Raw genomic sequence first — 27320 nt, forward strand, 5'->3', positions numbered from 1 at the left:
ATTCAGTTGCATAAGTTATTTTATAGAATTTATTTCTCACCAAATGAATTTTTGGCTATAACGGGCTCAGATTCCAGTGGATCACCAATTCCAAACTTGTTCACACCACGGACACGGAACACATACTCATTTCCTTTGATGAGTTTTGTTGTAGTTATGATGCATCCCTCCAGTTTTTCAGAAATTAAAGACCATACAACCCGACTTGTTTCCCGCTTTTCAACAACGTAGTGTGTTATAGGTGCACCACCATCATCTGCTGGTGGCTCCCACATTATTGTAATCTTTTCAGCAGTGACTGTCTTAAACTGTATAGGTCCACCTGGGGGTCCTGGCTTGTCTGTGAAGCAGAAGAAAGATGATGTTAACTATTCACTGCTGAATTATTGTTTAACAGTAAAATGCACGTGCATCTCAAGACTTACCAAGTATCTGTACTCTAATATGGGCTGATGCTGAACCCATGGCATTCTTCAATTTTAATTCATAGGTGCCACTGTCAAGTCGATTTGCATCCTTGATGAGTATAGAAGCAAATTCTGTTGTGCTTTCAAAAGACACTAGTGCACTGGTTAGTACCTCATTGCCATTTTTGAACCATTCAATTGTGGGTATAGGCTTGCCTGAGATGCCTAGTTTTAGCTTAACTGAAGTTCCTGCTTTGTATTTCACCACTTCTGTATATTCTGGTGGCACATCGATTTCAGGTGCACCTTAAGAAAAAGTAAGAATAAGTTAAAAACATGTTTATTGTAGCCCTGTATTTAATAAATTCCCCAAATAATACTGCCTTATTTAATCTAATAGTTATAGGTATTTGAAAAATACAGATCAAAGTAAGAGCGCATATATAACTTAAATCATAAACTTAGAATAAGTTAGAACTTATCCTATGAAGAAGAGACAGTTACATGTATAAATATAACCACTTGAACCATGGGCAGACTCCTTTTGCTCAGAGAATAAAGATACCAGAAGACTTTAAAAATGGAGATACAGCCAAAGATGCTCCTTACTATCATGCCCAAATGCTCTCAGTCATGCTTCTTGAATCAATTACTCTAAACTAGCCTTCCATATATTTAAAAGACCCTGATTCTACAAAACAGCACAGCCATTGTCCTAGTACACCAAAGTTATATGATTATATCATTGCAAAACACTTACCATATGTATCAACACATGTGATAGGACCCACAACATCTGAGGGATTACTGATGGAACCGACAGCATTCTTTGCAAAGACCCGGAATTCATACTTGGAATTCTGTGTCAGGCCAGATACTGTGAACTGAGTCTCAATAACATTGGTGAAGCTAGCTTTTGTCCATCTGCCATCTGGAAGATCACGTTTTTCTACGATGTATCCAGTGATTTTGCTACCGCCATCAAATGCTGGCTTCTGCCAGGCGAGAGTGATAGAGGTCTTGGAAATATCTGAGGCACGAACGTTTCTTGGTGGTTCTGCAGAAGGAAACAACAATATTGGCAATAATTAACAGCTATTTTGAATATTGTCTTATTGTACAAAACAGATTACTACAGGGGAACAAAACTGCTGGGTTTCATTATTTCATAGAGAGTACATACCACAAGCATCAATTGCAAGGACTGGATCAGAAGGACGACTTGCTTTTCCAATGCCAGCTGCATTTTCTGCATAAACTCTAAATTCATAGATAAGGCCAGCGCTGATCGTGGTGACTTTGAAATGAGTGGTACGAATAAGGGTCTTGTTAGCCTTCTGCCATAAAATGCTATTTCTGTCTTTCATTTCCAGGTGATATCCAGTGATAGCACTGCCACCATTAGTGACTGGTTCATGCCATCCAACAGTAATACTCTCTCGGGTAACATTAGTGACCCATGGTGTAGAAGGAGGGCCCGGTGTAGCTGATGATAGCAAAAGAATTGATTGTTAACAAAACTGTATTTTCAACGTGAGAGCACTAAAACATCAATGTATACCATGAGAAGCATGTTACTCACTGTAAGGAAGCTTGACAACCACACACTGGGAGTCTATGTGATCGCTGATGCCAAAGCGGTTCTCAGCTTTGATGCGGAATTGGTACTCTTCTCCTGTTGTGAGCCTCATAACTTTGATAACGGTTCTAGCAACAGTGGCAGACACTTCAGACCAAGCAGCAGTACTTGTTTCTCTTTTCAGTACGATATAGTTGGTAACCTGACTTCCACCATCATAAGCTGGTGGTTGCCATCTGAGTGTTACACTCTCTTCAGTGACATCGCTAAGGACAACAGGACCAACAGGAGGACCGGGTCTATCCAGCACAACAATATTAACAAATGATTTTGTGGTGCCACTTGAGTTTGCAGCAGTAATGTCATATCTGCCAGCATCAGCAGCCACACTTTCTTTAAGGTTAATGATGAGACTTTCTGCAGTGGTTTCTGTGTGAAATCTCATGGTAGGTTTCAGTGCAACACCATCTCTAGACAGCGTCACCTTTGGCACTGGTTTTCCAGAAACTGGAATTTCAACTTTGAGATTTGATCCTGCTCGAACATATACAGTGTTATGAGGGAAGCCCTTCATGTCAATCTCAGGAGATTCTGAAAAAGAAAACATTTCCAAACCATTAAAAGGATGTTCCATCTTTTAAAATATGAATGCAATTGAATGTGACTTTTGTCTCACGTCAGGAAGCATACCTAATTGTTCTTTAACTGTAACGGGGAGCAGCAGTTCCTTAGGATCACTTAAACCAGCTTGGTTTTCGGCAGATACCCTGAAGAAATAGTCAACGTTTTCCTTAAGACCATGGACAACATGATGAGTTGTCTTTACAACTGCACACTTAACCCATTTTTGCTGTCCCTTCTCAAGAGCTTCAAGGAGATAGCTAATAATTCTGCTTCCACCATCATGTTCTGGTTTTAGCCATGAAAGAGAAACACTGTCCTTTGTGACGTTTGTGACTCCTAGCTTTTCTGGTGGGCTGGGTTTTTCTGAGAAAAAAAGTGCAACAGGTTAAACAATATAGAAGATATTGACTTTTTATATTTGCAATTACAAAGGAGCACAATCTCCATCAAGAAAATATGGTTTTAAACCAATTTGTATATTAGAAATATTTTAAGTAAAATCCAAGCAAAATTTAAAATTCAAGCTATTAGTTAGCTCTTTTTTATTTGCAAAACCACAGACGTACCTACAAAAATTATTTATTTTACTGTATGTAGATTTAAAGCTTTTGACATTATTTTGAAGTAAACACTTTAAAACACATATTATTTTAAGTATTAACAAATTTTTTCTTAGTAAAACATACCTGTTATTTTTGTTCCCTCTTTGGTCTCAGAAGGCACTCCAACACCATATTCATTTTCTCCGGAGACACGGAAGTAGTAAATGCCACCTTCTTGCAAACCAGTCACTTTGTAGGACAGGCGATGACAGTTGTTTGTCACAGTGACCCACGCCTTTTTGCTAGCTTCTCGTTTTTCAATTACATAGTTCTTTACAGGTGCTCCACCATCATTTTCAGGAACATCCCAAGATAACACAGCAGATTCTTTAGTTATGTCTTTTGTTGCAATATTAGATGGTGGGCCAGGTGTATCAAGAACTTTGACCATTAAAGTCAAGGCGGTAGTGTTCAGGATGTTTTGCAACGTTAATGTATATTTTCCAGAATCATTTCTTGTTGCTTTTTCAATAGTAAGAGATGTACAATTACTTGAAGTGTCAATGCTTGCACGTGTACGGAGATCAGTGTCTGGTTTGTTCCATGTTACATTTGGGACTGGTTTGCCTCTGAAAGGAACAGTCATTGTGAATGATCCACCAGCCTTTACAATTAAAGTCTTCCGCATTTCACTGTCGATTTCAAAGGCAGGTTCTTCCTCTCTTTCTTTAGCCACCTGAGGTTCTGAGACATCACTTGGTTCACTGACACCCATTTTGTTAATGGATTTCACTCTAAAAACATACTCAGAGCCCGACGTTAATCCAGTTATGGTATATTCTGTGCCTCTTAAATTCTGAATAGCTGTTGTCCAGTCAGTTTCATCAGTTTTCTTGTATTCAACAGTGTACCCTGTTACTGGAGCACCTCCATCAAACAGTGGCTTTGTCCAACCAATTGTGATATTTGACCTTGTAGAATCCATAATCTTAGGTTTAGATGGGGGTGATGGCAAGAAGATTGGATCTTCTGCCTTAATCAATGGTGTGGTTTCACTTGGGAGACTGAGGCCAGCAGCATTTTCTGCATAAACCCGGAATTCATATTCACATCCCTCACGGAGACCCGATGATTTCACTCTTAAATCATAAACTGGCTTTTTGTTTACACGAATCCATCTTAGGCTGGTTTTCTCACGCCTTTCAATTACATAGCCTGAGATCTCACTGCCTCCATCAGACTCAGGTCTTGCCCAGCACAGAGTTATCGAATCTTTGCTCACACTGGTGATCTCTAAAGATGTAGGTGGGCTTGGAACTGTAAATGGGTCTAGGGCTTTGACAGCAACACTTTCTAGAGGCTCACCAACGCCATACTTGTTAACTCCCATGACTCTGAAAATATATTCATTACCTTTGAGTAATTTTGTCACTTTACAAGATGTTGTTTTAAGCTCTCCTTCACAAAGTGTCCATGCAATTCTGCTGGTCTCACGTTTTTCCACAATATAATGATCAATATCTGCACCACCATTTTCTTGAGGGGGTCCCCATGACAAATGGCACTTTTCAGCAGTAAGGCCATTTATTTCTAATGGACCTGCAGGTGGGCCAGGTCTATCAAGTACTTTGCAATTAATTGCCAAAGATTTTGTTCCTGCAACATTCTGTAATGTTAGTACATACTGTCCTGAATCCCCTCGGATACAGTCCTTAATGGTTATTGCAGTAGTGAAATCTGTTGACACTATTTCAACTCTAGCTTTCCCTTCGAGCTCCTTGCCATCTTTTGTCCATGAAATCACGGGTATTGGCCGTCCTGCAACATCAGCATTGACTTTAAACACTTCTCCAGCTTTTACAACTACAACATCCCTGAATTTGGCATCCATCATAATTCTTGGAGCCTCTACATCATCTTTTACGGTCACAGGTCCAGTTGATTCAGATGGCTGACTGAAGAGTCCAGCAGCATTCTTTGCAATCACATGGAATTCGTAACGCTGGTCTTCTGTAAGTCCACCTACATCAAAGTATGTTTCTTGCACATTAGTAAAATTACATTTTAGCCAACGACCATCTGGTAGTTCTCGGCGTTCAATAATATATCCTGTTACTTTAGCTCCACCATCGTATTCTGGTTTAGTCCACTTCAATGAGACAGATGTTCTTGTAATATTAGTAACTTCTGGTTGACCAGGAGGATCACATGGATCTCTTGCAGCAACTGGTTCACATGCTTTGCTGCATTTGCCTATTCCAGCAATGTTTTCTGCATACACACGATATTCATACATGAGTCCTTCATCAAGACCTGTAACTTTCATTTGTGTATCAGTTATGAGGCTCTTGTTGACTTTTGTCCAAAGAATGCTGCTTCTTTCTTTATGCTCCAAATGGTATCCTAGTACTACGCTGCCTCCATCATTAACTGGTACCTGCCAAGTTACAATCATGAAAGACTTGGTTGCATGTGCCACACGAGGTGTTCCTGGAGGACCTGGAGGCTTAAATGGATACTCTGCCACAACAGAAGGAGAATTGGTATAAGTGCTCTTCCCATAGCGGTTTTCTGCACAAACACGGAACTGATATTCAGATCCAGTGACAAGCCGAGATACTTTAATTGATGTTCTTGCAACTGCTGCAGATACGACCTCCCATGTTGTTGTGGTAGTATCTCTTTTCTCCACAATGTAATTGCTAATGTGACACCCGCCATCATATGCTGGAGGTTTCCAAGACAGAGTTACACTATCAGCACTAACTTCATCAATTTTAACATCAGTTGGTGGCCCTGGTCTGTCAAGGACAACTACAGTTAGAGAAACTGTTGTTGTTCCAGCAGTATTTGAAAGATGTAATTCATACTGTCCCAGATCTTCATTTGTAGCTTCCTTGATGGACAGTGAAGTTAAACACTTTGATGTTTGAACATTTACCCTGGTTGTCTGTTTTAAGGGATTCCCATCTTTCTTCCAGCTAACAGTGGGAAGAGGTCGCCCTCTGAATGGAATGTCAATCTTAAGATCATCTCCAGCTTTCACCGTGAATGTGTTAAAAAGAAGCTCAACAGATGGCTGGATTTCAATATCTTTTGCAATGACTGGGACACCAAGTTCTCTTGGATCACTTTTTCCTTTTTCATTAACAGCAATCACCCTGAAGCTGTACTCTTCCCCCATACTTAAGCCTGTTACTGTTGCTTCCAGTGTTTTCACCTGGGTACATGCACTCCATTTTACACTTCCTTTAGTCTGCATTTCTACTATATAACCAGTAATTTTGCTACCACCATCACTCTCTGGCTTTTCCCATTTAATTGATGCAGAATTGCGAGTCACGTCAACAAGAACGACCTTTGAAGGTGGAGAAGGTGGTTCAGACACCTTAACTGGATCAGCAATTTCTGCTGGTAAACCAGCCCCATATTCATTTACAGCCAGAACACGGAAATAATAACTACATCCTTCTTGTAGCTGAGTAATCTTGAAGGAATTCTTAGTACAGTTGCTTGTAACTGTGGCATATGCCTTTCTTGTAGATTCTCGCTTCTCAACTACGTAGTTGGTAATTTTAGCTCCGCCGTCAATAAGTGGTGCTTCCCAGGCTAAAGTTACAAAATCTTTTTTCACTTCTCTGATTGTCAGGTTTAGAGGTGCACTAGGTGTATCAAGCACTCTGACATTAACAAAAGCAGATTTTTTGCCACTGTTGTTCTCTAATGTAAGATTATATCTACCACTATCAAATCTATTGACATTGTCAATGACCAGCATTGTGTAGGAACTGGTGACTTCAATCTGAGCTCGCTCACTAATTGTTCCTTCTGCTTTCTCCCATTTAACTTCAGGTTCTGGTCTTCCTTTGATGGTGACAAACAGGCGTAAAGTACCACTAGCACGTACAGTGACTACTTTTCTGAGATCCGCATCAAGTTCAATTTCAGGAGGTTCAGTCTTGTCCTCTGCTAAGACTGCACCAGGTATAGTTGCAGGTTCTCCTACTCCTTCTGAGTTGATGGCACAGATGCGGAAGTTATACTCCTGGTTCTCCTTCAGTTTTGTGACGGTGAACTGTTTTGCTTGTAGGCCTGTTGGTGGGGTGCAGGTAGTCCATTCATCAGCAGCAGCTTCTTTTACTTCCACTACATATCCTTTAACAGGAGCGCCACCATCATAAATGGGCTTACTCCAGGCTAGGGAAACTGATGACCTGGAAGTATCTGTAACCTTTGGATTGGTAGGTGGACCTGGTGGATATAATACATCACAAGCACGATAGAAAATGGATGGCTCACTGGGTTCCCCTACCCCTGCAGCATTTTCAGCAGACACTCTAAACTCATAGAAATGCCCATCAGTTAGACCTGTTACTCTGAATCGCAAGTCTGTCAGCCTTTTCTTATTGCATTTGGTCCACCGGATACCATCCTTGTCTCGTTTTTCAAGGATGTAACCTTCAATTTCAGCTCCTCCATTGTCTTCTGGGCGACCCCATGTTACCACCATAGAATCTTTTGTGATTGCTGAAACTTCAGGTGTTGAAGGAGGACCAGGGGGCTTGTATGGATTACGAGCCACAACTGGTTCAGATTCCAAGGGCTCTCCAACTCCATATTTATTCACTGCCATTACACGGAAAATGTATTCATTGCCTGGAAGAAGTTTGGTTACTTTGTGATTTAGAGCTTGCACATCTGTTGCTACTTGTGTCCATGAAAGCCTACTTGTCTCTCTCTTCTCAATGATATAATGTGAGATACTAGAACCACCGTCATGTGAAGGTGGAGACCATGACAAGTAGCATTTTTCTGCAGTGACACCTGTAACGTTCAAAGGTCCTTCTGGAGGTCCTGGTCTGTCAAGCACTTTCACAGTGATTGGTATAGATTTGGTGCCACCAACATTTTTGAGGTTAAGGGTATAGTGACCTCCATCTACTCTTATACAGTCTTTGACAGTGAGACTTGTTTTCTCAATGGTAGATTTAATTTCCATTCTTGCAGTTGTTTCTTCAAGGTCTTTACCATCTTTTGACCATGTAATGTCAGGAATAGGTTTGCCATGGATATCAGCTTCAAGAATAAAGGTTTCTCCAGCATGAACAACAATGACATCTCTGTATTTAGGATCCAATGAAGCTCCTGGTGCTTCAATTTCATCTCTGGCAGTAATAGGCCCTGTACTTTCAGATGGTTCACTCAAGCAACCTGCTGCATTTCTTGCAATTACTCGGAATTCATATCGTTGGTTTTCAACAAGACCACTTACTGTAAATTCTGTTTCCAATACATTTGTAAAGCTGGCTTTCATCCAGCGACCGTCTGGTAGTTCTTTCTTTTCTACAATATAACCAGTTATTTTGCTTCCACCATCATATTCTGGCTTTTTCCACTTCAGTGTGATATTATTTCTTGTAACAACAATGGCCTCTGGGCGGCCAGGTGGGTCACAAGGATCTCGGGCAACATACAGTTCTGATACTTTGCTGACTTTGCCAATGCCAACAATGTTTTCAGCAGAAACTCTGAACTCATATTCAAGACCTTCTTCAAGCCCGTCTGTTTTATATTTGGTGTCCACAATAAGTGACTTGTTCTGCTTTGTCCAAAGAATGCTGTTCTTATCTTTACGCTCAAGATGGTAGCCAAGAATTTTGCTTCCTCCGTCGTTAACTGGTTCATGCCATTGTACAATCATGTGGTCCTTGGAGGATGCTGTAACAAATGGGGTTCCAGGTGGTCCAGGCACCTTGTAGGGGTATTGCACAACAACTGATTTAGAAGCCAAAGGAGAGCTCTTCCCATATCTATTTTCAGCAGAAATCCTGAACTGGTATTCAGTACCTGTTTTAAGCTTTGTTGCTTTGATGGTTGTTCTTGCAACAGTTGCTGACACAATGTTCCATGTGGTAGTGCTTGTGTCACGCTTTTCTACTATATAGTTGCTTATCTGGCAGCCACCAGTATAATCAGGTGGTTCCCATGATAAAACAACAAAGTCTGCACTAATTTCATCGAAGCGGACGGGTCCTCGTGGTGGGCCAGGCTTTTCTAGTACAATTATGCTCAGGTGCTCTGTTGCTGTACCTGCTGCATTTGTTGCTGTTACTGTATATTTACCAAAGTCTTCCCTGTTGCTTTCTTTAATATGTAAAATAGTTGATGTTGTAGTATTCTCAATATTTAATCTGGTTGTCTGTTTCAGTGGCTGCTCATCTTTTGTCCAAGTAATAGTAGGTTTGGGTCTACCTATAAATGGTACTTCTACCTTCAGATCTTCTCCAGCTTGTACACTGTATGTATTAAACATCAGTTTGAAACTTGGCTCAATAGTCAGGTCTTTAGCTATCACAGGAATTCCAAGTGCTCTGGGATCACTTTTGCCTTTTTCATTGTAGGCAATCACACGGAATTGATATTCCTGTCCTGGACTCAAACCAGACACCTCTGCATTACATGTTTTGGTCTCACTCACAACACTCCACTTTTCTGTTCCTTTAGGCAACATTTCAACAAGATATCCCAAAATTCTGCTACCTCCATCATGTTCAGGTTTTTCCCACGTAAGTGATGCACTTCTCTGAGTGACATCAGTGAGTGTTACTTTCCCAGGAGGCAGAGGTGGCTCTGAGGCTTTGATAGCATCCCTGGTTTCAACTGGAACACCAATTCCATATTCATTTTCAGCCATAACTCTGAAGTAATAAATTGCTCCTTCTGTAAGATTTTCAACTTTAAAACTTGTCTTGGCACACTTAGCACTTACATTTGCAAATGCCTTCCTGGTTGACTCACGCTTGTCTATTACATAGTTCTTGACCTTTGCACCACCATCAATAATCGGTGGCTCCCAAGATAATACAGCAGAATCCTTCTTTATATCCTTTACCACTAAGTTTTGTGGGGGTCCCGGCGTGTCCAAGACTTTCACTGTAACAAATGCAGATTTAGAACCACTGCTGTTCTCCAGCTTGAGAATATACTTTCCAGCATCATTTCTATCACAGTTGTCAATTGAAAGTTGTGTGTAGTTTATGCCTTTATCAATCTGAACTTTTTCTGAGAATTCACCTTCTTCTCGGGACCATGTGATGTCAGGTGTTGGTCGTCCCCTGAATGGTATGTGAATTCTAGCAGACCCACCAGCTCTAACCACTATCCCTTTCCTTAGCTCTGAATCAATATCAAGCTCTGGAGCTTCAAGTTTGTCTTCTGGTTTAATAGTACCAGGAACTGATGCAGGCTCTCCCACACCGATTTTGTTGAGAGCACACACTCGTAGTTTGTATTCTTGATGTTCAGTAAGCTTTTTGATCTCAAATCGAGTGGCACGTATGCCCATCTGTGGAGTAACAAGCGACCATTCATCTTCATCTGCTTTACAGATTTCAACAAGGTATCCCTGGATTTCACAACCACCATCATAAATAGGTTTACTCCAACCGAGTGTAACTGAACTTTTGGTGGTATCCACAACATGGGCGTTTGTAGGTGGGCCAGGCTTGAACATCGGGTCACAAGCTTTGAAGTAGGGAGAAACTTGGCTTGGCTCCCCAACTCCAGCAGCATTTTCAGCAGAAACTCTGAATTCATATTCATGATCTTCTGTTAAACCTGTAACTCTTAATCGCAAATCTGTAATGCGGCGTTTATTGCATTTTATCCATCTGATGCCTGCTCGGTCTCGCTTTTCTACAATGTAACCTACGATTTCACTACCTCCATCACTGTCTGGCCGGGTCCAGCACACAGTCATAGAATCCTTCGTGATGTTGGTAATTTCCAAGGCCTTTGGTGGTCCAGGAACCACAAATGGATTTTTCATCATTACTGGCACAGATTCTAATGGCTCACCAACCCCATATTTGTTAACTGCCATGATACGGAAGACGTATTCATTTCCTTCCAAAAGTTTTGTTACTTTCAGCATTGTAGGTAAAACTTCTGAAGCAACCACAGTCCACGCCAGGCGACTAGTTTCTCTCTTCTCTACAATGTAATGAGAAATATCACTGCCACCATCATGAAGAGGAGGACCCCATGCCAGTGCACATTTTTCAGCTGTAACTCCTGTCACTTGGACTGGGCCCTCTGGAGGTCCTGGTCTGTCCAAGACTTTTACATTTACTGTTACTGTCTTTGTTCCTGCAACATTAGAGGCTTCTAGAATGTACTGTCCACCATCAACTCTAATAGCATCTTTTACAATTATTAATGCACTGAAATCGGTGTTCTTTATTTCATATCTAGCAGTGTCCTCAAGCTCTTTATCTCCTTTGTACCACTTAATGGTTGGTAGTGGCTTTCCATGAACATCAGCCTCAAGTCTGAATGTCTCACCAGCATTTACAACAATAGTGTCTTTGTACTTCGGATCCATTGAAATTCGTGGAAGTTCAACTTCATCCCTTGCTGTTATTGGTCCTGTACTGTCAGAAGGTTTGCTTATTGCACCTGCAGCATTCTTTGCAATTACTCTAAATTCATATCTTTGGTCTTCAGTAAGTCCTGTAACAGTGAACTGAGTTTCAATGATATTTGTGAAGCTCGCTTTCATCCAGCGACCATCTGGTAAGTCACGTTTCTCTACAATATATCCAGTAACCTTGCTTCCACCATCATATTCTGGTTTGGTCCACTGTAGAGTAATAGAGCTTCTTTTTATTATTATAGCTTCTGGGCGACCTGGAGGATCACATGGATCTCGAGCTACATAGCACTCAGAAACTTTACTTGTTCTGCCTACACCAACAATGTTTTCTGCAGAAACTCGAAACTCATACTCAATTCCTTCTTCAAGGTTATTTGTCTTAAAACTTGTGTCCTGAATGATAGTCTTGTTTACTTTAGTCCATAGGATGCTGTTTTTCTCCTTTCTCTCAAGATGGTAACCCAACACTTTACTGCCACCATCATTTACTGGTTCGTGCCATTGTACAACCATGGTGTCTTTTGTAACTGTTGTCACAAATGGTGTCCCAGGAGGTCCTGGTTCCTTATAGGGATACTGTGCTACAACCGGTGCAGATTCCAATGCAAAACTCTGCCCATACCTGTTCTCAGCAAATATTCTGAACTGGTATTCTGAACCAGTTTTCAGTTTAGTCACCTTCAGTGTAGTTCTTGCAACAGTAGCTGAAACTGTTTCCCATACAGTGGTCGTTGTATCTCTCTTGTGCACAATATAGTTGGTGATTTGGCAGCCGCCTGTGTACACTGGGGGATTCCATGACAGGGTAATACTTTCTGCACTTATTTCATCAAACTTCACAGGTCCAACTGGAGGGTCAGGTTTGTCTAGAGTAATAATTTGAACAGAGGCAGACTTTTGCCCAACAACATTAGCCACAGTGATTTCATAAGTGCCACTGTCTTCTTTGCTAGTTTCCTTAAGGGTCAATACAGTGAGGTCAGTTGAATCACTAACATTGACTCTTGTTGTCTGCTTCAATGGCTGGCCATCTTTAACCCAGGTAACAGTTGGCTTAGGTCGACCTGCAATTGGTATTTCTACTTTTAGGTCCTGTCCCACCTGAACACTGTAACTGTGGAAAGCAGGTCTTACATCAGGTTCAATCACCAGGTCTTTGGCAACTATTGGAACTGCAAGTGCTCGAGGATCACTCTTACCCTTTTCATTGACAGCCATTACTCTGAAAAGATATTCTTCCCCTTGAGTTAGATTAGTAACAACTGCTTCAAGTGTTTTAACACGAGCACACTCTGACCACTTCTCACTACCCTTTGCTTGCATTTCAACAATATATTGTATGATTTTGCTACCACCATCATGTTCAGGTTTTGCCCAGCTAAGTGAGACACTGTTTCTTGTGACATCCTCCACTGTTATTTTCCCAGGAGGCTGTGGAACTTCAGCAACTTTAATTGGGTCACTGGTCTCTGCAGGGAGGCCAATTCCATATTCATTCTCAGCAGAGATTCTGAAGAAGTAATAGCAGCCCTCCTGAAGTTGATCTACTTTCCATGAAGTCTTGTGGCAGTTTGTTACAACAGCTGCATATGCCTTTCTTGTTGCTTCACGCTTTTCAATAATGAAATTCTTTATTTTTGCTCCACCATCCAAGAGAGGAGGCTCCCATGAAAGTGAAACAGAGTCTTTAGTGATCTCTCTGATTTTTAAATTAACAGGTGCACTTGGGGTATCCAGTACTCTTACACTGACAAATGCAGACTTTGTTCCGCTGCTGTTTTCCAAGGTCAGAGTATATTTTCCGCTATCAAATCTGTTAACATTATCTAGAACAAGGGAAGTAAAGCTACTAGTGGTATCAATAATAGCTGCTTCTCTGATGTCACCTTCCACTTTACCCCATTTTACTTCAGGTGTTGGACGACCTCTGATGGGAACAAACAGTCTTAAGGAACCTCCTGCTCTCACATTTACAATCTTCCTTAATTCCATGTCAAGGTCAAGGTCTGGTGCCTCCATCTTCTCTTCGACAACAACAGAACCAGGAACATCTGCATGCTCTCCAACTCCTACTTTATTAACTGCACATATGCGGAATTTGTATTCGTGTTTTTCCACTAATTTTTCAACTTCCATGTGAGTATTCTTAATTCCAGTTGGAGGGGTACAAATTGACCATTCACCATCACTTACATCACATTTTTCCACAATGTATCCCTGAATTTCAGAGCCACCATCATATATAGGTTTACCCCATGAAAGAAAAACTGAAGATCTTGTGACATCTGTAACTTTAGGATTATTGGGTGGACCTGGCTTGTAAATAGGATCACATGCTTTGTAGTAAGTAGAAGGTGGACTTGGTTCACTAAGACCAGCAGCATTTTCAGCTGAAACTCTGTACTCATAATCATGATTTTCTATAAGACCAGTCACTCTGTATCGCAGTTCACTTATCAGGCGTTTGTTACATCTTGTCCAGCGAATGCCTTCCTTATCTCGTTTTTCAAGGACGTAGCCAAGGATTTCACTGCCACCATCTGAGGCTGGTCTTTCCCATACAACTATCATAGAATCCTTGGTAACTGCTGTGACTTCTGGAGCCTTTGGAGGAAGTGGCACAACAAATGGGTTCTTTGCGACTACTGGGTCAGACTCAAGAGGTTCACCAACACCATATTTATTTACTGCCATGATGCGGAAAACATACTCATTTCCTTCTAGAAGTTTTGTAACTTTGCAGTTCAGGGTTTGCACATTTGAGTCAACAATAGTCCACACCAAGCGACTGGTTTCTCTTTTTTCTACAACGTAGTGTGAAATATCACTACCACCATCTTGTAGTGGAGGTTTCCATGACAGTGTGCATTTTTCAGCTGTAACACCTGTAAACTCAACAGGTCCTTCTGGAGGTCCAGGTCTATCAAGAACTTTGACATTAACAGGAATCTTCTTTTCACCTGCAACATTCTTTGCCAGTAGTACATACTGCCCACTGTCAACTCTCGTTGCTTCCTTCACACTGAGGCTTGTTGCAAAATCAGTAGTTTTTATTTCCATATGAGCAGTGCTTGTCAGCTCACGATCACCTTTTAACCACTGAATGGAAGGTATTGGTTTGCCATGAACATCAGCATCAAGCTTGAATGACTCACCAGCATGCACTACAATAGTGTCTCTGAATTTTGGATCCATACTTATCTGAGGTGGTTCTACCTCATCTCTTGCTGTAATTGCCCCTGAGCTCTCAGATGGTTCACTGAAAACACCTGCAGCATTTCGTGCTATAACACGAAACTCGTATCTCTGGTTTTCAACTAGACCAGTTACTTCAAACTGAGTATCAATGACATTTGTAAAGCTTGCTTTCATCCAACGGCCATCAGGTAATTCCTTCTTTTCAACAACATAACCTGTGATTTTACTTCCACCATCATATATAGGTTTCTTCCACTGGAGTGTTACTGAGCTTCTTGTGACAATTACAGGTTCTGGACGACCCGGAGGGTCACATGGGTCACGCGCAGTATAGCACTCAGATGCTCTACTTGCCTTTCCAATTCCCACTATGTTTTCTGCAGAGACTCTGAATTCATATTCAAGACCTTCCTCAAGGCCAGTTGTCTTAAATTTGGTATCCGGAAGAGGTGTTTTGTTCAGTTTAGCCCACAGAATGCTGTTTCTTTCTTTGCGCTCCAAGTGATAACCAATGATCCTGCTACCGCCATCGTTGACTGGTTCGTGCCATTGTACCACCATGCTGTCTTTTGTGGTATTTGTTACAAAAGGAGTTCCAGGTGGACCAGGAACTTTAAATGGGTATTGGGCTACTATTGACTCTGAGGTGAGATACGTACTCTTCCCATATCTGTTCTCAGCTGCAATTCTGAACTGATATTCACAGCCAGTCTTTAAACGACATGCTTTTATAGTTGTTCTAGCAACAGTAGCTGACACAATATGCCAAGTCGTGGTGGAAGTGTCTCTTCTTTCTACAATGTAATTATTGATAGAGCTACCACCATCATACTTGGGTGGTTCCCAGGAAATGGTAATACTATCTGCTGTGACTTCATCTACTTTTACTGGTCCAGTTGGAGGTCCTGGTTTGTCAAGGACAACAATATTTAGTGTCTCAGTTGCTTCACCAGCAGAGTTTGTAAGTTTAACTAAATATGATCCCACATCTTCTCTGCATGCTTCTTTTATTGTTAACACTGTGTTGTTTTCTGAGCTTTCTGCGTTTACTCTTGTAGTCTGCTTCAGTGCCACATTGTCTTTATGCCAAGACACTGCCGGTTTGGGTCGACCAACAAAAGGAACATCAACCTTTAAGTCCTCTCCTGCTAGAACACTGAAAGTGGTAAACAGCAGTTTGAAAGCTGGGGGGATCACAAGATCTTTTGCAACCACTGGTATACCCAGCTGGCGAGGATCACTGATACCTTTCTCATTCTGAGCTGAAACACGGAAGGTATATTCTTCACCTTGGATCAGTCCTGTGATGGTCGCTTCAGTAACTTTCACGGTAGCACAGGTTGACCACTTTTCACTGCCTTTGCTTTGCATTTCTACAATATAGCCCAGAATTCTGCTACCACCATCATGTTCAGGTTTTTCCCAAGATAAGGTTACACTATTTCTTGTCACATCCAACAAAGTTATTTTCCCTGGTGGAAGTGGTCTTTCTGACACTTTTACGGATTCTGAAGTTTCAACTGGAAGGCCTATTCCATACTCATTTTCAGCAAGGACTCTGAAGTAGTAGTTGCAGCCTTCTTGCAGTGAATCAACTTTCCAGCTGGTCTTGTGGCAATTGGCATTAACAGTTGAATAAGCTTTTCTTGTTGATTCACGCTTTTCAACGATGTAATTTTTTATTTTAGAGCCACCATCTATGAGAGGAGGCTCCCATGTGAGTGTAACTGAAGATTTTGTAACTTCCTTTATTTTCAAATCTTGAGGTGCCCCTGGAGTATCAAGAACTCTGACGTTCACAAAAGCTGTTTTACTACCTGAGCTGTTTTCAATTGTCAGTATGTATTTTCCACTATCAAATCTATTTACATTTTCAACAATAAGTAAAGTATAGGAGCTTGTTGATTCAATGCTTGCTCTATCCAAAGATTCCCCATGTTCTCTTGTCCATTTAACTTCAGGTGCTGGTCTTCCTTTAATTGGGACAAAGAGTCTCAGAGTACAGCAAGCTCTAATAGTTACAACTTTACGTAGCTCTGCGTCAAGTTCAATCTCTGGAGGTAGCATTCTTTCTTCAGCTTTTGGAGTGCCAGGAACAAGAGCAGGTTCCCCAAGACCCTCAGAGTTCATAGCATATATCCGTATTTTATACTCTTGGTTTTCTTTCAAGTCAGTGATGGTAAAAGAAGTGGCCTTTAGACCCACTGGTGGAGTTACAATCTTCCACTCATCTTCTTCAGGTAGAGCAATCTCAACCATGTAACCTGTGATCTCCGAACCACCATCATATATTGGTTTGTTCCATGCTATTGTAATAGAAGACTTGCTGCTATCCAAAACACGAGGATTACCTGGGGGACCAGGCTTAAACACAGTATCACAGGCTTTATAGAATGGACTGGTTGGGCTTGGCTCACTGACACCAGCAGCGTTTTCTGCCATGACTCTGTATTCATATTCATGGCCTTCTGTCAGTCCAGACACTTTAAAACGTAAGTCAGTAACAACCCTTTTGTTACATTTCACCCACCGTAGACCAGTCTTGTCTCGACGTTCCACAATATAGTTAGTTATTGGGCTCCCACCATCAGAATCAGGATGGCCCCAACAGACAACCATAGAATCCTTTGTAATTGCTGTAACTTCAGGTGTTTTAGGTGGATCAGGTGGAACATATGGATTTACTGCAAGAATGGGCTCTGATTCCAGAGGCTCACCAACTCCGTATTTGTTAACAGCCATGACTCGGAACACGTACTCATTGCCCTTCAACAGTTTAGTAACCTTCAGTTTAGTCACTGGAACTTCTGCGCCTACAGATGTCCACGCCAATCTACTTGTTTCACGTTTTTCAACCACATAATGGTCAATCTTTGCTCCTCCATCATCCAGCGGGGGTAGCCATGACAGCACACATTTTTCTGCAGTGACTTCGGACACAGCCAAAGGCCCTTCTGGGGGACCAGGTCTATCAAGAACTTTAACATTGAAGATATGCTTGGCAAAGCCACCAGGGTTTGTTGCAGTAAGTGTGTAAGCACCACCATCTCTTCTTGAGGAATCTTTGTTGGTGAGAGTGGTAGAGAAATCTGCTATTTTTATTTCTAATTTTGCTGTGTCCTCAAGTTCTTTTTCTCCCTTTGTCCATGTCATAGTTGGTGGAGGGCGACCTGAAACATCAGCCTCAAGTCTAAAAACTTCACCTGCTTTCAGCACTATGGTGTCCTTGTATTTAGCATCCACCTTTATCCTTGGTGCTTCAATGTCATCTCTACAAGTGATTGCATCTGATGGCTCTGAGGGCTGACTAACAGCTCCACCAGCATTCCTAGCAATGACACGGAACTCATAGGCAGCATCTTCTGTTAAACCACTTACAGTGAATTCAGTCTCCAGTATATTGCTGAAATTAGCCTTCAGCCAACGGCCATTAGGAAGGTCTCTTTTTTCAACAGTGTAGCCAGTTATCTTAAAACCTCCATTATATTCTGGTTTAGTCCACTTCAGTGTAACTGCATGTCTTGTAATGTTCAGAGGTATCGGCTTACCAGGTGGATCTATTGGGTCCAGGGCAAACACAGGCTCAGATGGCTTGCTTGGCTTACTCTTCCCAGCCAGGTTTTCTGCTATAACACGGAATTCATATGCAATGCCATCGGTAAGTCCAGATGATTTGAAGATATTTCCTGACACCAACATTTTACTTACAGTCTGCCAAACAATGCTGTTTCGCTCTTTTCTTTCAATGTGATATCCCAGTATTGGGCTTCCACCATCACTAACTGGCTCATTCCAGCTAATGGTCATGGTTTCTTTGGTGACTGCAATCACCTGAGGAGTGCCAGGAGGCCCAGGTACCTTAAATGGGTAGTTGGCAACTACAGACTCTGAAGTAATGGCTGGACCAACTCCATATCTGTTTTGAGCTTTAACGCGGAACTGATACTCAACTCCAGTAGTGAGACGAATGGCTTTAAATGTAGTGCGTATCACTGTAGTTGCCAATTCAGTCCACGTGGTACTGTCGGTCTGACGCATTTCTACAACGTAGTTACTTATTGGTACACCACCATCATTCAAAGGAGGCTCCCATGAGAATGTTAGGAAATCACATGAAATTTCTTCAAATTTGATTGGTCCAGTAGGTGGTCCAGGTATGTCATGAACCTGAACTGTGATTACTTCACTAACTTCTCCAACAATATTTTTAGCTGACAGTGGATATTGACCACTATCACTTCGAACACATTCATTGATGGTCAGTATGGTTGCAGTTGCTGTATTTTCATAATTTACCCTTTGTGTTTGCTTAAGTATTTGGTCTTCTTTCTTCCAAGTCACAGTAGGCCTTGGACGACCAAGTACAGGGATTTCAATCTTGATATTGTCACCAGCTTTGGCAATGACTGTTTTCTGGTAAAGAGCACGGAGGTCAAACTCTGGTAGCATTGTTTGCTCCTTGATAATAACTGGTCTGCTTTCCCTTGGGGCACTTCTTCCAGCACTGTTAACTGCCATAACCTGGAAAGTATACTCTTCATTTTCAGTTAGATTCTTTACTACACAATCCAGCGTTTTTACAGTGGTGATGTGTGCCCACTGGTTGGTTCCTTTTCTCTGTGCTTCAATTACATACCCAGTGATCTTGCTGCCACCATCGTGTTCTGGTTTTGGCCAAGCTAGGCTAACTGAATTCCGTGTTACATCCATAATATTAAGGCTCTCAGGTGGAGATGGGGCCTCAGAAGCTTTTACTGGTTCTGTAGTTTCAGCTGGCTCACCAATACCATACTCATTTTCAGCTAGTACTCTGAAATAGTATTCACACCCCTCCGCCAAATTAGGAACCTTGAAGGAACACTTCTGGCAGTTGGTTGTGACTGTTGAATATGCCTTCCGAGTTGATTCGCGTTTCTCAACTATGTAGTTGGTTATACGTGAACCTCCATCTACCAGAGGCATGTCCCATTGGAGGGTGATGCTGTCTTTAGTTATTTCTCTAGGCTTAAGGTTTATTGGTGGACCTGGTGTATCCAAGACTTTTACATTTACAAAGCCAGTCTTCTTACCAGCAGCATTTTCAAGAGTCATTACATATTTTCCTGCATCATATCTGGTGCACTCTGTGACAATCAAGAGTGTAAAAGAGTCGGTATTTTCAATACTGGCACGTCCTTTGAGTGAAACATCATCTTTTGTCCATGTAACTTCTGGTGTTGGACGTCCTTTAATTGGTACAAAAATCCGAATAGTGCATCCAGCTCTAACAACAAGTGTTCTTCTTAGCTCAGCATCCAGTTCAAAGTCAGGAATCTCTTCTCGGTCAACGATTTCCACACTTGGAATTATTGCCGCTTCACCAACACCTGCAGCATTCATGGCAGAGATTCTGAAATTATACTTGGCCCCGGTCTGCAGAGGAGCTACAACAAACTGAGTGATTCTTAAAGCAGTCCCTATTGTGTCTTTCACCCATTCATCTTCTCCTTCTTTTTGATGCTCTACTATATAGCCAGTGATTTCAAGACCACCATCATAGTGAGGCTTGTTCCAGGCTAAAGATGCACTTGTCTTTGTGGTATCAGTCACTCTTGGATTTGCAGGTGGACCTGGTGGGTCTGAAAAGCAAATAAAAGATAAAACATTACATTACAGCAGAAGTCATTTATATGCTCTCTGAATGTGTTCCCTACCCATCCCACCCAGCCCCAAAAAGAAAAAGCATGATACTGACATGCAACATCTTTGCAAAGGACTGAGTTTGAAGTGTCACTTGGTGGTCCGACTCCAGCTCTATTTTCTGCGCTGACACGGAATTCGTATTCGTTTCCTTCCAGAAGACCAGTTACTTTGCATCTAAGATCTGAAACTGGTTTCTTTGTTGCTCTCACCCATCTTAAACCTTTCTTTTCTCTTCGCTCCACATGGTAACCTGTGATTTCACTTCCACCATCATCGACTGGCCTTTTCCAGGTAACTGTGACAGTATTTTTAGTCACATTTGTTACTTCTGGTTTTCCAGGAGGGCCTGGAGGACCTGTTCAGGAAGGAAAAAGTACAGTTAAACAAAAAACCAAGTCTTTAGAATTTAATAAAACCACACTGGAATTCCTTAGCTTGTTCTACTTACCAAATCTATCCACCATTTTAACTGGTTCTGATTGTACTGGTTCACCCTTGCCATACTTATTTACAGCTGAGACACGGAAAACATATTCATTTCCTTGAATGAGCTTGCTAACAACATGCCTACAGCTCTCAATATTTTCAGCAACCAATGTCCAGAGCAGTCGACTAGTTTCTCTCTTTTCAAGAACATATGATTTTACTGGTGATCCACCATCTTCTGCAGGAGGTGTCCATGTAAGAGTCGCTTTTTCTGCTGAAACATTGCTGATCTCAATAGGCCCTGGAGGTCCTGGAATATCTAAAACTTTCACATGTACAGTCTCCTGCTTAGTGCCGAAAGGATTGGTTGCAGTGATGGTGTATTCTCCAGAATCTTTTCTGGCTGCATATTTGACACTTAGAGTAGAAGAAGTTGGTTTGGTTTCAATGTGCACAAGCTCTGAGGGTCTAAAATCTTTTCCAGCTTTAGACCATGCTGAAGTTGGAGGTGGTTTGCCACGGATACTAATAGCAGACAGTGTGATGGTTTCCCCTGCTTTTACTGTTAAACCTTCCTTCAAAGTAGGATCCAGAACAATGCTTGGTGCCTCTGTCAAAACAAAGTCAAAAAATACTGATTGTTACAACAAGAACACAGGGACAGGAAACAAAAGAAATTTGATAATAATCATTCAAGTAAAATTCTGCCTTTTCAATGCCATCTACATACCATACTCATCCTTGCATATTATGGTTCCAGTGGATTCAGATGGAGGACTGATAGCGCCAGCAGTGTTCTTTGCTCTAATTCTGAATTCGTATTTGCAGCCTTCAGTAAGGTCAGTTACAGTAAATGCACAGTCTGGAACATTCACATGATTAGCTTTCATCCAAGTCTTTTTGGGTAAATCACGCTTTTCAACAATATAGCCAGTTAATTTATGTCCACCATCATATTTTGGTTCTGTCCAAATGAGTGTTACTGAGCTCCTGGTTACATTGATAACTTCAGGCTTCCCAGGCGGATCTAGGGAAAAAAAAAATAGCAGTCAAACAAAAGCTATTTCAAATTTCAGAATTTTCCTTTTTATTCTCCCGATGACTTACCAATAGGATCAAGTGCCACAACTGGTTCAGATGGAAGACTTGGTTTACCTACTCCAGCCATATTGATTGCCATTACTCTGAATTCATACTCCAGACCTTCAGTTAGCCCTGTCACTCTGAAATCTTTCATTCTTATTGGCGTTGTATTTGCTCTTTTCCACAGAAGACTATTTCTTTCTTTAACTTCAATGTGATAGCCTAGAAGATAAATGATGAGACAAAAATAAGGGGGGGTTTCCAGAAATCCTAATTTCTCACAGCACTGGGAAACATCATACTGCCCATATTGCATGTTGTATATGCATTGTGCAAGAGGAGCACTGAAAATCAGGTTAAGAAATGGATGTGGACACACGCAATGGATGTACATAATTGCAACGAGGAGGTGTTTGTAAATGCAAATTTCTAATTTAGTACACCTGTATTGTCAAATACAGGTGAATTTGAGTTTATTTCTTTACATATTTTGGCTCTGAGAAAAGATATTGTTTATCAGTTTGTATTTTCCCAACATTTGAGTTATTTATTTTTTTAAATAGGAAGTAAACCAGTGAAATCAGTCAAATAATTGATCAATCAATCAATTTAGTGCAAACACCTGCTACTTTTATCTTACCTTTTGACAAAGAGAAAGAACTATTAAGTAGTATTAACTACTGAAATGCTAGGGAAGTTTTGGGGGATGTACCTGTGATTGGTGAACCTCCAGTTCTTCTGGGATCAGTCCAAGTTAAAGCTACAGACTCATGCCGAACAGCAACAATATTGGGAGGTGGAGGAGCATCTGGGACATCTAAACAATATAGAAAAAAATGCAGCAGTGTTAAAAATTATTATCACCTCTAAAATGAATTTTTTAGATTTCAAAAATTATAATGGATACTTACCAAATGGATGTTTTGCAATGACAGGCTCTGATTTAAGACCTTCCCCTACTCCGTATTTATTTTCAGCCCTGATCCTGAATGTATATTCATTTCCTTCATGAAGTCTTGTAACTCTAAATGTGGTTTTCTGGACAGCAGAGGCACAAGTCACCCACTTATTGTTTACATTATCTCTCTTCTCTAGAACATAGTTCGTGATTTCTGAACCACCATCGTCTTTTGGAGGGCCCCATTTTAAGGTTATGGCATCAGCTGTGACTTCTTCAAATTTCACTGGACCTGTTGGTATGCCAGGTTTGCCAACAACTTTCACAAAAATAGTGCCTTCCTTGCTGCCAGCAACATTCCTCAGAGTTATTGTGTATTTTCCTGCATCAGCTTTCTGGCAGTCATGTACCACAAGGGTGGTGTTAACTGCTGTAGATTCAAATGCAACTCTTCCACTCTCAGTAATTGCCTGGTCTTCATCCTTCTTCCAAGTTACAGTTGGGACAGGCTTGCCTTTCATAGGGATTTTAAGACGGAAATTGCTACCCTCTTTAGCAGTATAGCACAAATCAGGTAGATCTCTTAAGTCAAGTTCAGGTGCCGCTGTAAAAAATGAAGGAATCCAGTTATTCCACTACACATAAACTCTGTGGTAAAATTAAGATGCTGTTTTAAAGGTGTCTTATTTCTATGTGTACATGGTAATGATAGTATGCATAAAATATAATTTGGGTAAGTAAAGGATTGAATTAATGATCTTGCTTCTCACCAACATCATCTCTTGCTACAATTGTGATCTCTGATGGAGTTCCATATCCAGCATCATTTTGGGCCCTCACTCTGAAAGTGTATTCTTGTCCTTCTTTTAAGTCTCTCATTGAAAAATGGAGGTTCTTTCCCCGCATGACTTCTTGCCATTTATCTTCACCAATCAGGACCTCAACAATATATGCAGAAATTCGGCTTCCACCATCACTGATAGGCTTCTTCCATACCAAATTGCATGAGGATTTTGTTACAGCTGAAGCTTTTAGATCCACAACTGGCCCAGGTGTTTCTGGAAGGAAGAAAAGCACAGTAAGTTTTCATTCAAGCTAAAAGTAGAGATTATTTGAACAAAAAAAAAAAAATAGGTGAAAACGATTCATTTTTCCTACCAGAAGCTTTGACAGCGTCACGAGTTTCACAAGGATCACCAATACCATATTCATTTTCAGCAAAAACTCTGAAGAAGTAAGATTTGCCTTCTTCTAAGTTAGTTATCCTGTAGCTTGTCTTTGGACATTCTGTTGTCACTGTGGACCACGATTTTCTTTCTGCATCACGTTTTTCAACAACATAATTTGTGATTGGACTTCCCCCATCTACCAGAGGAGGTTCCCATGTAATGTAGGCAGAATCTTTGGATGCGTCCTTTACAACCAGGTTAATGGGCGGGCCTGGAGTATCTGGATAAACACAACACCACCATATTTGATTTAGTAACAGACTTTTAAAAAACAGTTAAAAAGTTAACAAATATATTATAATGGGAAAGCCCTGAAACTTACCAAGTACTTTTACAACAATGGTGTACGACTTTTTGCCGCAGCTGTTCTCCAGACTGAGGACGTATTTTCCAGCATCATATTTATTTACATTTTCACAACGCAGGAAGGTATCAAAATCAGTTGATTTGATGTCTAATCCTTGTCTATCTCTTAGGTTGGCACCCACTTTAGACCATGAAATCTTAGGAGGTGGACGTCCTCTTACTGGCACGTAAAGTCTCATTGTGACTCCAGCACGCAGCACAAGGACTTTCCTTAGTTCTGCATCAAGTTCTCCTTCAGGTGGAACTGTGTGTTTAAGAAAATAACCCATGTAATTAAAGCACCATGTTTAAGATTATCACAAAAGTTACAGTGACAAAACCTCCCTTTTTACTGGCATTTCACTAGACTACCCAAATTCTCATGCCTGTGACGATGTTAGTAAGTATCCTGACTCCCCTTTGAAGATAATTTGAAAATATACTTTTTTTTTCCAGTGATTTCACTTCCTTTTTTTTTCTGCCTTTACACCATTTATGTTAGAAAGGCTCTTAGCATGTATCTTAAGGAGTAAGTGTCATACAATCAGAGTATCATACAGCTGCTTAGAGTAGTAATCTTAGCTTAAAATTATTTAGAAGATATGAAGGTGACTGAAAGCTTTAGGAAAGATGAGAGATGTGAAAATTCTAATATAATGACTAGAAAAAGACAAAAACCCCTGAAGATCCAGTAGGAAGCAGAAGGCTATAAAGCATACAATGAAAAAAGCAGGCACCAAATTCTATTCTGTTCCTAACTGCTCTGTTTTCATCCAAATTAGCCATTGTTAGCCCACATTTTTTGAGTAAAAATATGTTCCAAATTAATCTGTGCCTGTGACCTGTGACAAAGTGTGTCTTTGAGACTCATCCCACAGATTGAAGCAAAAGTCAACAAGGCAATGTGTTTTCAGTGAACTTACTTAAAATGTCTTTGGCAGTGTGTTTATCCGGAACATCACTTGGATCGCTGTATCCAATCTTATTGACAGCATAAACACGGAACTGGTACTCTGTATCCTCCATTAGCCCCGTTACCACAAATTGTGTAGCCTGTAAGTTCTTGGGTAGATTGCATCTGACCCAGTTGTCTGTGTCAGCTCGTTTTGATTCCACTAGATAACCAATGATAGGGCTTCCCCCATCATATGCTGGTTTGCTCCATGATAGGCTTATGGAATTACGAGTAGTATCAACCACTTTTGGGAAAGCAGGTGGGCCAGGAGGATCTGGGAATTAAAACAACATAAAGTTAGCATACCAAATGCTGCATGATAATATTTGGAAATAATAATGGAAAATATCTGAGACTTTTAGCTTACATTGAGGGTCACGAGCATACACAGCTTTAGACGGTGCGCTAGGCTTGCCAGGTCCAGCCTTATTCAATGCTATCACCCGGAACTCATACTCTGTTCCTTCCTGGAGTCCAGTAGCTTTAACAGTTCTTTCAATGACAGGCTTCCTGTTTACTTTTGTCCAGTTAAGAGCCTTCGTTTCACGCTTCTCAAGTATATAACCAGTTATTGGGGATCCACCATCACTAGCTGGCGGCTTCCAGCTAACAGTCATAAAGTCTTTCGTTACATTGCTAATTACTGGTGGATCACAAGGTCCTGGCACATCTGTGGAGATTTATTTGAAAATTACACTCACATTCTTAAGTAAGGACAAAACCCCAGTGACTAATGAAACTATTCCACAAAGCACTTACCATATGGGTTCTTAGCAACTGCAGGTTCAGTTAAGATGGGGTCTCCAACACCGTATTTGTTTTCAGCACAAATGCGGAACTGATACTCATGTCCTTCTATCAGTCTCTCCACAGTGCAGCTTGTAATGGGTACATTGGGACTGACTTGGGCCCAGTTAGGTCTGCTTGTTTCACGCTTGTCTACAATGTAGTTAGTAATTTCTGAACCTCCATCTTCCAAAGGAGGCTCCCAAGAAAGCATTGCACGATCTGCATACATATGTTTGACTTTGACAGAAGCTGGTGGGCCAGGCTTATCTAGAACAATTAACATCACATTGTTATAGTTCTATCTTTTGCTATATAATTTAATTATAAATGTGTTTATTAATAGATAGTCTTTAGCTTACCAAGTACTTTAAGCCTAATGGTTGCTGACTTTGATCCACTTGCATTTTCAGCAGTGATAGTATAGTCTCCTGTTTGCTTCCTGTTAACACTGAACAACTCAACTGTAGCAAGATTTCTCTTTGTGGTGATCTTAAGACCTTCAGATGGCTTTAAAACTTCTCCTTCTTTCTTCCAGGTGATTGCTGGCATTGGCTTGCCATACACATTTGCCTCCAGGCGCACATTAGATCCAGCTTTTACTGTAAGCTGTGATTGCATAGACAGATCCAACTCTATTCTGGGAGGAACTGAAAGGAAAGAGTCCAAAAGTTAATTGATCTAGTAGGAGGTAAATGTCTCATTCTTCACATGCGTGTTAGTTCCCAATATGCACAGACTCCTTCCAGAGCTATCAAATGCTTTTGTATTCCTTACCATTTTCTGGATGAATGGTCACTGGATCAGAAGGCTCTGAAGGTCGACTAATGTTAACTGCTGTCTTGGCAATTGCTCTAAATTGGTACTGAGCATTTTCTTCCAAACCAGTCACAGTGTACTCTTCCTGGGGTATTTGATATGGAGTTGTATTGCACCGAACCCACTTATCACCAGGTAATTTGCAAGCCTCCACAAAGTAGCCAATAAGTTTGCTACCACCATCATGCTTTGGTCTTGTCCATACCAGTGATGCAGTACTCTTAGTGACATCAATAACTTCAGGTTTTCCAGGGGGATCTATGGCAAATAAAAACATATTATAGTATATTTTTAAAAAAAGAACTAATACATT

General features: G+C 41.0%; 1 protein-coding gene across 20 annotated transcripts in view; it reads right to left on the reverse strand.

Annotated features, from left to right (window-relative positions):
• The window catches only part of TTN (titin), a 238040-nt gene that overhangs the window by 25325 nt on the left and 185395 nt on the right, over window positions 1-27320 (reverse strand). For all 20 annotated transcript variants that reach the window (XM_063162226.1, XM_063162223.1, XM_063162220.1 and 17 more), the window contains 21 exons: window positions 26966-27265; window positions 26551-26838; window positions 26162-26458; window positions 25770-26072; window positions 25371-25676; window positions 24425-24712; window positions 24032-24322; window positions 23644-23931; window positions 22887-23477; window positions 22688-22792; window positions 22000-22197; window positions 21623-21919; window positions 20915-21502; window positions 20519-20821; window positions 3297-20402; window positions 2677-2973; window positions 1990-2577; window positions 1591-1893; window positions 1168-1464; window positions 426-713; window positions 41-340 (listed from right to left, as the gene is read on the reverse strand). In XM_063162226.1, coding sequence (XP_063018296.1) covers window positions 41-340; window positions 426-713; window positions 1168-1464; window positions 1591-1893; window positions 1990-2577; window positions 2677-2973; window positions 3297-20402; window positions 20519-20821; window positions 20915-21502; window positions 21623-21919; window positions 22000-22197; window positions 22688-22792; window positions 22887-23477; window positions 23644-23931; window positions 24032-24322; window positions 24425-24712; window positions 25371-25676; window positions 25770-26072; window positions 26162-26458; window positions 26551-26838; window positions 26966-27265 — 23622 coding nt within the window. The remainder of the gene's footprint in view (window positions 1-40; window positions 341-425; window positions 714-1167; window positions 1465-1590; window positions 1894-1989; window positions 2578-2676; window positions 2974-3296; window positions 20403-20518; window positions 20822-20914; window positions 21503-21622; window positions 21920-21999; window positions 22198-22687; window positions 22793-22886; window positions 23478-23643; window positions 23932-24031; window positions 24323-24424; window positions 24713-25370; window positions 25677-25769; window positions 26073-26161; window positions 26459-26550; window positions 26839-26965; window positions 27266-27320) is intronic.

This window comes from Melospiza melodia, chromosome 8 (assembly GCF_035770615.1).
Source record: "Melospiza melodia melodia isolate bMelMel2 chromosome 8, bMelMel2.pri, whole genome shotgun sequence".
NCBI classification, from domain to species: Eukaryota; Metazoa; Chordata; class Aves; order Passeriformes; family Passerellidae; genus Melospiza; species Melospiza melodia.